Source organism: Telmatherina bonti (genome assembly GCF_933228915.1).
Source record: "Telmatherina bonti genome assembly, chromosome: 18".
Lineage (NCBI taxonomy): Eukaryota > Metazoa > Chordata > Actinopteri > Atheriniformes > Telmatherinidae > Telmatherina > Telmatherina bonti.
In genome coordinates, this window is record NC_136616.1 from 29,464,619 (window position 1) to 29,474,642 (window position 10,024).

Below are 10,024 nucleotides of genomic sequence, written 5' to 3' on the forward strand. Positions count from 1 at the left end.
TTTTTCCAAACAACAACAACAAAAAAAAAAATAAAAATAAAAAAATTTTCAAATAAAATAAAAATAAAACAAAAATAATTCATCAGAAAATTTTTTGTCATTTTTATTTTTTTTTATTGATCTTTTTACTTGTCTTCTTTGGCATTATAGCAGCAAAATGATGATCTGGCTACTGTGTTGTTTTTTCCTAATTGAATCAAGAAAAATGACAAAAAAAAAAGTTTTGTATATTTTGTTTTTAATCTATAACAATCAGCAGTATTTTAGAATTGAGAGAATAGCAATTAAAATCGAATCGGCACCCAAAAAACATTGAAATAGAATCAAACCAGGAAAAAAGCATATCGTCACAACCCTACTAAAAAGGTTACAAAGTTCAACACGTTTTCATTATTTTGTTAAAACCGTATTGTCCAAATTTACATCAATACAGACCAAATTCCAGTTAAGCTGCTGTAAGCATTTTTTCCCATCTCTGTTGTCACTGAAAAGCTGCATGTTGAGCTTGTGATGTAGTTGCTTGAAGCATTTTCTAGACTGTTGATATAAAATCCTGATTTTTAAAATGGATGTATCGCTTGAGAAAACCACTGTTCAAGACATCTCCTAGAGAATTAGTCTGTATGGATGCATGACGTCACGGAGAAAGTCAGAAGCTGCAGAATGTCTTAAATATTTTCTCATGGTTCACAAAGCTGCAGCGTCCAACATATTTGATTCCCTGCTGTGCGTGTTTACTGGGAACAGGACGATAATTGAATTAAAAGACAGGTTGAACTTGACTCTACTCTGCACGTGTCCTGTCAGTTTGGAATTAGTTTGATTATTGAATCTTTTGAAGAATGTTTGATTATAGGTTAGATTACAGAGCCAGATCTGTAAATCAGAACTGTTTCAGGCTTGTTTGGACTTTCGTCCAGATGCTTAGTGTGTAATGTAATGTGTTCCTGAGAAAACAACCATGCACAATGCCTCTAAATCAGGGATCTCAAATCCTTGAAGACCACACTCGACAGGTTTTAGATGTTGCCCTTCTCCAAAACATTTAATTAAAATGGAAACAGATCTGACTACTTGTTATCGAGTTTTGCAAAATGACCTGTTAGTTCTAGCCGGGTGTTATGAAGCTGGGAAACATCTGAAATCTGCAGGACACCAGCCTCCCAGATCTGAGTTTGAGATTCACGCTGTTAATCCTAAAATTACCACCATGGTGAGGAAGACTGCCAACAATTTCAGGCAATTCAAAATGCTTTGTTCTCTTTGGTGGGGTACAGTTGTTAAATCACTTCAGTTTAATCCAGAATTCAGAAGTAAATTAATTAAATTGGCAACATCTACCCCGATTTTGTGTTTTTGTTGAATAGACAAAAAGGCATCCATCAGTGGGGGTCCTCTACTGGGGTCATCCCATGGTTAAGTTGCCGGTTTTTGACCTTGTTGGAGTGTGTATGGTGATGGTTGTTTTAAATTTTGAGGCTGTAAGTATACAGAAAAAGGGGTTAAAGAGAGGTTGTGACATTTAGCAAACGGGTCCAGCTGCTCTTCTTTGACCATCCAAACAGTTGGACGAGCTCCAACTGGGAGCCATGAAGCATGACCCACAACCAGACTATAAATACCATACCTTTTTAAAAGAGCGATTTGGTGGTTTTTTTTTTTTTTAGTTTTTTTTTTTAAATGGAATCTATCTTAAAATCTGAAAGTGTTTCATGAGATCAAATCTGCTTGGCATAAAGCAGGAACAAGGACATGGTTCACTTGGCTTAGTTTAGCATTAAGGCTAAAAGCAACCAGCCTGGTTCTGCCCATCGGTTCAAAAGCTGACTAATTAACATCTTATGTCTGTGTAAAGTTGGTCCAAAGTTTAAAAAGAAAAAGAAAAAGAAAAAAAGAAAGATGGTTTGTGTTTTGACTTGTGGCTGTAAGTTAGAATAGACGCACTTGAACCAAACACAAGAAAGAAACCATCATAAATTCTTTTATGGTGTCTTGACTTTGAAGAAACGAGAAGCAGAACGTTTTGGGTGTTTGTACGAGTCTTTGTGTAAAGTTTAGATGCCTCACATGTTTCCATGGGATCACGAGGATGTGTGTGTGTGTGTGTGTGTGTGTGTGTGCGTGTGTCTACCACATGCTGCCATATGGTGGGTGTGTAACAGTAATGGAGCTGGCAGAGTTAACAGTCAAACAGTAACCGAGCATCCTGTTGTAACGTGACCCTGTGTTTTCTCTCTGTGTGTGTGTGTGTGTGTGATAAAATGTCTGCTTCTTATTCAGCCGACACACAACTGTTAAGGCGACTTGAGATAACATTGCATTCAACCTGTGTTCATGATTAGGTGCTGTCTGTGTGTTAATGGGTTTTTACAGGAGCATGTGTGTGTGTGTTTTCTAACCTTGATGATGGTCAAATACAACCCCAGTTACAAAAAATGGAAAATGTTTATTATGAATAGGGAGCAATAATTTTCAAAGTTCAAAATGCAATATTTGATTCATAGAACTTGAAAACATCTACAACTACAAAAATATAAGCTCATTTTGACTTTGATGGCAGCAGTGCAGCATCCACTCTTCTTTTTACAGCAGCCCATTACTGGAACCCTTGGGTCCATTTAATGCCTGATATAAGACTCTAGCTGTACTGTTGCTAGTTCTTTTTTTGTCGAGTTGTTAAAAGGCTTGGACTGCAGGACTCTTCTACATGAAGCCATGAATGTTGCAATAGATGCAGTTTAGCATTGTCTTGCTGAAATATGCAAGACCTTCACAGCAGAAATCTGTCATCGGTAGGGTAGCATATGTTGCTCCCAGACGCATATTTACTTTTGAGCATTTTGTTAATGGTTGTCCATCGAGGAAGTTGCCCATGACAACGGGTTAATCAGACTAATATGAATTATAGTGGATGTTTTCTCATGTACTGATAAAACAATTTTGTAAATGGTATTTAAATCTAACATCCCTTCCATACACTGAAACAAATTACTTGTTTGTTTCCTGACTCTGTGTGTCCCCACAGGCGGACATTTGGTCACTGGGCATCACAGCCATCGAGCTGGCCAAGGGCGAACCTCCGAACTCCGATATGCATCCGATGCGAGTGCTCTTCCACATCCCCAAATCTCCTCCTCCAACCTTGAGCGGAGATTTCTCCAAGAGCTTCAAAGAGTTCACAGAGGCTTGTCTCAACAAGGACCCCGCCTTTGTAAGTTGGAAATGCATGACATCTGCAGCAACTTTCTGAAAGTCTTTTGAAAACTTTGTCCTTTAATTCTTGTTCAAATGGTTGAAAACCTAGTGGCATCTGGGTTTTATGCAGTCAAAAATAAATTTTCCAAGTGTATGTTGAAGAATCTCTCTCATTACTTTAAGCTATAAATCCTCTTCATTCGACAATCATCCGGAAGATTTACTTTCTAGTTTCCGTGGATGTTACCAACTCTTCATCTCACTTCAGATGTGCAAGCCGCCACATGGAAGACATTAACCCCCGTTAATTTAACAGATAGTGAAATCCCAGATTAACACAAAAAAGTAATTTTAACTGTTACCTGGTAAACTACAAAAGCTTACTGTTTATAAAGTTAAGTGCTTCTGAAACTTATATGATGCTATTGGTATATTCTTTCTTTATGGAATTAGAAGTAAGTTTGTCCTTCTCTTTAGTTATTACTTAATGAGCTACTTGTGAAGTGCTGAAAAGTATACAATTTGTTTTTCTGAGCCTTATTGAGGCTAAAAACTGTTCAGATGTCCAACATTGACTAAAACTTATTTCTGTCTGGATATTTGAGTTTGGAAAAGTGTGGCGTTTTGAAATGTAAATATTTAGGAACCCTGGAGGTTTCAGTGTGAACACCTGCACATGAAATAAAACAGATAAAGAACCAAATTCTTGCATGACAGGTGAAATATTAGAAGTCTTTTTTTCATAAATACAAGAAAATACTTCTTTTCTGCATTATTTACTCGTTCTTCCTGAACATGGAAGGTTTTGTTCTTTTGTTGGTTTTATTTAAGTAAATATCTTCTCTTAAGCTAGAGGAACCTGTGTTTTTCCATGCCTCTCATTTCAGTGAGGCAGCTTCCTTCTTCTTTGTTATAGTTGGCTCTTGCTGCCACCTAGTGGACTCACACTTTTTCAGTCAGCATCAATTTCATCCTTTCCAGCTGTTAAAGAAACTGTATAAAATTTTCATTTTACTTTAATTCTGCTGCAATAGACCCCCCCCCCCATTTTTTTTTTCCTGTTTTTTGTTTATAAATCCAAATGAACTTTTTTATTTAAAATGAACCGACATCTGTAATCCTTTACCTCTTCTCTCTCATCGAGCAGCGCCCCACAGCTAAGGAGCTGCTGAAACACAAGTTCATCGTCAAATACTGTAAGAAGACGTCCTACCTCAGTGAGCTGATCGACAGGTACAGGCGGTGGAAGGAGGAGGGACACAGCGACAGCAGCTCTGAAGACTCCGACAGGTGGTGTTCAATACTTTATTAGTAGCAGTATCTTCATATTAGGATGTTAATTTACTTAACTGTGTGGTAGAGGAGATCTGTCCGTGCATTGACAGAATGCTGTTTGTTTATATGTATGTACAGCGAATCCAGTAATAAAGAGAACAACGAGTGTCCTGAGTGGTCGTTCACCACGGTGCGTAAGAAGAAGACGGAGGGGAGGAATGTTCTGAATGGGACGGTGCGTACAATCTTTGTATCAGATTTAAAGAGTTTTTATTTCCAGAAGGAGATTATGTGAATATTTTATGTACACTTTTCATCCATTTCCGTATATGTATATATATGTGTATATATAAAGCTTTGATGACATTTGTTACTTTTTGAAGATGTCAAACAATGCAGAGATTAATTCTTTTTTTTTTTTTTTTTTTTTTTTTTTTTTTTTTGCTACAGAAGAGAGTTGTAAGTTAAAATTACATAAAGTTACTAATAATAATATATCTCTTTTATCTGGACAGGGTCAGGATCAGCTGAGTATATCTGCCAGTCTGAACGCAGTCATTTCCCCAGTCTTCACTGAGGTTTGCACACACACACACACACACACACACACACACCAAAATGGTCTTGTAACAAACAGAATATATAAAATAAGGTTTTATTAAAATTTACTGCACAACTGTAGCCTATTATATTTATTTATTTTTTGTTTATTTTTTACTGTATTTTGCCCCCCCCAAAAAAAAAGAGGAAAAAAAAGAAATTCATGGACTTTTCTAAAATGAGCGAAAGAGAAGAGAACCCACTATGATCAAAATAACTTTTCAAAACGTAAAGACCCATCTCTCATTTGGAGCAGCATAAAAAATCCATCCATCCATCACTTATCCTTGGTCAGGTTGTGGGGATGGCTTCCTAAAGGCTCAGTTATACTTACGCTGTGTCCTCTTCAGGTGCACTCTGTATAGGTCTGCAGAGGCTCGACACGTCCCTCTTCAAACCAGACGTGTAGTCTTACTACGCAAACGGGTTGCCTTGGAAATAATCCTTTGTAAATGGTCAGCTATTGACCAATCACAAGGGATTGATCACTTTTCTGGATTTTTGGATCTTCTCGCTTAATCACTGCAGAAACCAACAGTACCAGAAAAGAGAGAGCCCGGCCTGCCTGCAGGGGAAACTAACGTCTTCTGCTTATATTTGCAATGTCGTTCTTCGGCAAATAACATGAGAGCCTGTTGGCTTTTGGCTTAGCTGCTTCATCATGACGACACACTGATGCAGCATCTGCATCACTGACGAAGATTCCCTGGTTCGTCTGTCAATCTCCGGTTATATTGATCACAATCAGGAATATAATCATCAGACTTTTACACTTTGTAAAGTCTGTCCTTTGCTTTTAAGTAATAATTTGGCATTTTAAAAGTTTTGTTACTACAAGGGATCCAGATCTATCAGATTTGTTTAAATTTAAACAATATTATAACCTTGTTAACAATATTGCAACCTTGTTATCAAACAATTGTGAAAATGCAGTGGAAAGCTGCTGACTTTCGTTTACTGTACTTACAGGAATAAAGGTGGCTGTTTATTTAATTCTTGTTCTGTTTTTGATAGTTGAAGCAGCAGCACAAGGAGGACTCTGAGCAGCGATTGGCTATTGAGGAACTGGAACACAAAATACGACTGGCTGAAGACATGTGTCCAGGCTTCACAGATAGGATGGTCACACACATCATTGCCAGGTACCAAAAGTACGTTCATGCTTGTTAAATATATATCCTGTTTAGTAGCTCTCAATATTGCTTGTTTGGGAAGGAGTACTGCTTTTTTTTTTAACTTGTGTTGATCATTTCCTTTGCACTCCTTCCTTTTTGCTCATGTTTTCTTAGTTTGTGTCATGCTCATTCATTTCCGTTTTCATTCCACCTTTATTTATTCATGAAATTAAAATTCTTTTTCTGAGAGTGGCCTGGCCAAGAGGTTTAAAATATACCACAAAATAAACATAATAAGTAAAACAAAGTTAGCAGCCAACATTATGGAAATTAAATAAAGCAGGGGGACGAAAAATGGAAAGATGTTCAAAAACCAGCACACTTGAGGAAGGTAGTTTTCTGATTAAGCCGTTAAAACTACTTTAACCTCACATATAGACCATTGTTGTTGATTTAAAATTGATTTGTAAGTTTTTTAATGTGGAAGGAGCTGCATATTAAACTTTTTCCTAGTTTCTGTTCTTAGTCTGGAGGCCACCATCTCTAGATTTAAATTAGTTTTGTTTAGCAATAGACATTTAGATAAAGTGATATAAAGAACCAAAATAATATCAAAATAAGCCGATGTGAAAGCTTTAATACATAAAATAATGGCTGTTTAGCAGGCTGTCCCAGTGCAGTGCTGTGTGCGATTTCCACAACCAGTAATTAAATGGAAAGAATGGTGGCACACAGAATATGGTTTGTGACACTGCTCATTAAAAAAAAATCTCTGATCCTCGTAATCCAGCAGAGGGAAAAAGTATTTAATATTTATTGTATGTTTTAAAAAATAGTATTCAATGATATTTATATACTACGATGGACTGGCGCTCTGTTTCTCGACTGCTAATTGGTGGGATAGGCAGCCCTCCAACCACCCTGAATTGGACTAAGCAATAGAAAATGAAATTAATATATATTTATATAGAGGATTTATTTCTATAGGTATACATCAACTTTTGGTTAGCTAGCATAATCTTAAGTTTGTTTTTCATTTTGTTTCCCATGACTAAACAAGGTGTAAAGATAATTTGTTTACTAAAAGTCCTTTGCTCTTCCGCAGATTCTCAACAAACTAAGGAATGGAAGGATGGATCAATAAAAGGAAAATGAGAAGAGACTATCTCTGTATGGTAACGCTGCTGGATTATAAAAACAGAGGAGTTTTGCTGTGCAATGTCTCCTTGCTGTACATGCATATCTCAGCACACAAACACACTAATAATATAATATGTACACTATATTTTATATATCACTGCTGTTGAGGCCATCCCCCCCAAAGTTGGATTTGAAATGCCATCATGTGCCTTTTTCGTTAATTTCTATTGTATTTTTCTTGTTTCTTTTTATTTTGCTATCATTTTCTAAGAGAAAATGTTTTTGTATATATTTCATTCTAAACCACACAAGGAAATATAATAGACAGAAGGGTTCTTGTCCACCAGCAGTAATAGCTTCTGTTGAACCATGTTATGTTGAACCATGACATTGACTCTAGATGTTTGTTTTGTAGCACTTGAGACATTATATGCCAATATTGCATTTATTTTGGTCTTTTCGGTAATGCTGTTTAATTAAAGCTCACTGATCCAACAATTAAATCTTGGTTAAGATTTTGCCTTTAAATGACACCTGCACAGCTTAACTGAGTCTGAAATCTAAGTTTGTAGCAGAGGACATTATCCGCTTTAGTTGTAGAGCTATGTAGGAACTTTTAAACATCCAAGGAGAAAAATCTGCCCTAAAATAGTGCAAACTGGGAAATTTGTGGAGCAATTTTATGGCCAGGTTACTTCCCTGGTTTGTGTCCAGACTGATTGATTTTGGAGGGAGGCTTTTTGGATTTGGAAGCTACCAGAAACTAGCTGGGCTAGGCAGCTACTAGCTTGCTAACCTGTAAGCTAGCTAGCTATTGTGGCTTCCAAAGTAATTAGCAGCAAGTTGACTTGCTCTAGTAAACAATTTTCTATTTTGTTTTTTCCAGCTAAGAGTGTGGTTCTACCTGGTTAAGTTTACCAGGTTAAATTCGGACCCAATTTTGAACCAATTTTTTGAAGCTTTCCATAACCAACCAGGCTAGGCAGATCCTAGCTTGCCAACCAGTGAGCTAACTAGCTAATGGACCTTATAAAGTAATTAGTTTATTTTTCTTCCCATTATCATGGTAGCCCTTTGACTTAGCTTCTGATCTAAGAACAGTTTTACTATTAGTAATAATCGTAATTATTATCTGGGATGTGTTTTATTTAGAAGTTTGTTGTATTGTACAAGCAAGATACAAATGTCTTTGACAGACTCGCATCTTTTCTGTTGTTTTTAACTTTCAGAGCTTTTGGTAAATCTATGTTGAAAGCTTTTAAAAGTCTGATAGTAAAATCTTAACACAATGCTTTATGTGTTGAGATGTTTCTGCTACACAATAGTGGAAAGTAGTACAGGTTATTTAACAGAGCATGATGGGAGATGTAATTAAACTTATTTACAAGTTGTACCAAAGACACTATCAGACTTGGTCATTGTATATTTTTATCTTTTTATATGTCATAAGGGATACGACAGTGCTTTTTGAGGGGAAATTCTAAAATGAATGGTGTAGGACTTTTTCCTTTCTGTTTTTTGTGTAGCAAGGACTTTTAAGTTTTATGAATAAATATTTCCATTTGACTGAGAAACCTTCTGTGTTTCACTTGATTTGTTTTGGAAAAATCCAGCACACAACCCTTTCTACTTGATGGTCTTAGCGATTTTGATACTCATGAAAATGAAAGGATGCTTTTATTTATTTCTGTGTATTCTGTAAGAACATACTAAATAATCAAGTGGTTCTTAAATTAAATTTAGGTCAATTCTACTGTACATGAACATAACACAAGGCATTATGTAGTCAGGTAATATGTTTAAGTAAAAAAATGCAGATGCAAAATGTGAAAAACTAATCTTCAGGAATTAAAAGGGTTAAGTAGCAGCTAGGTGCGACTAATCAATCTGGGTATCTGGGCTTGTCTTTGCCTGGAACCCATTTTTAGGGTTAAATGTGAGGTTATCTAATGGACAATTTTATGTCAACTGAGATTGGGTTGTTTTATAAGAATGGGAGGAATACAGGAACGAGCAATGATAAAAAGAAAACAAAATTATCTAAAACGAATAAAGGCAAGAATGATGGATGTAAAGAGAATCTCAAGTTCTCAACTTGGCAGATCTGCATTTTATTAGCTGAAAACAAAACTACTGGCATCGAGGTTTACAAACAGCTGAAGTTAAGGCCAGAGATAACATCAGTGGTAGAAATCCATTCTTTAGGATATCATTGCTTTCCATGTATCACAAACATTTCAATTTAACAGAAATTTAATTAAATCTTTAGTTTCAGAAATTTAGGAGTCTACACATCAAAAACTGAGGTTTATTAATCAAATTTCATTGTGAAACATCTCAAATTATTGCCATGTATCTGCACTTAATGTTCACATTCATTTCAGAAGTGAAATTTGGCCAATTTATTAACCTGGGAACCAAGGTAAACATCAGTCTTCATGCCTCTTCATCACTATCTCTTATTTCTATTATTATGTACAGTTACCTGCGACTTGCTTGTATAATTACATTTTACATCTTTATTGTTTTTGTATTAATTTTTAGAATTGTCTTTTTATGATCTTGTTCTTGTACCATAAAGCAGTTATTTCACTCTTTTACATTCGATAGTGTTCTTTCAATAGTTAATTGGAATTTACCTTGCCATAAAATATCATTTTTTTCTTTAAATTAATGACAGAAGGTAACATCATATCTTG

At 35.9% G+C, this 10,024-nt stretch overlaps 1 protein-coding gene across 2 annotated transcripts in view; it reads left to right on the top strand.

Annotated features, from left to right (window-relative positions):
• Window positions 1-8,810, top strand: part of stk26 (serine/threonine protein kinase 26) — a 40,674-nt gene extending 31,864 nt beyond the window's left edge. Inside the window, exons 7-12 of one of the 2 annotated variants that reach the window (XM_079258222.1) lie at window positions 3,026-3,211; window positions 4,343-4,485; window positions 4,609-4,705; window positions 4,986-5,048; window positions 6,085-6,221; window positions 7,291-8,810. In XM_079258222.1, coding sequence (XP_079114348.1) covers window positions 3,026-3,211; window positions 4,343-4,485; window positions 4,609-4,705; window positions 4,986-5,048; window positions 6,085-6,221; window positions 7,291-7,306 — 642 coding nt within the window. In that variant the 3' untranslated portion in view covers window positions 7,307-8,810. The remainder of the gene's footprint in view (window positions 1-3,025; window positions 3,212-4,342; window positions 4,486-4,608; window positions 4,706-4,985; window positions 5,049-6,084; window positions 6,222-7,290) is intronic. The other variant, XM_079258223.1, reaches the window with a different exon arrangement.
• Window positions 8,811-10,024: the final 1,214 nt, after the last annotated feature.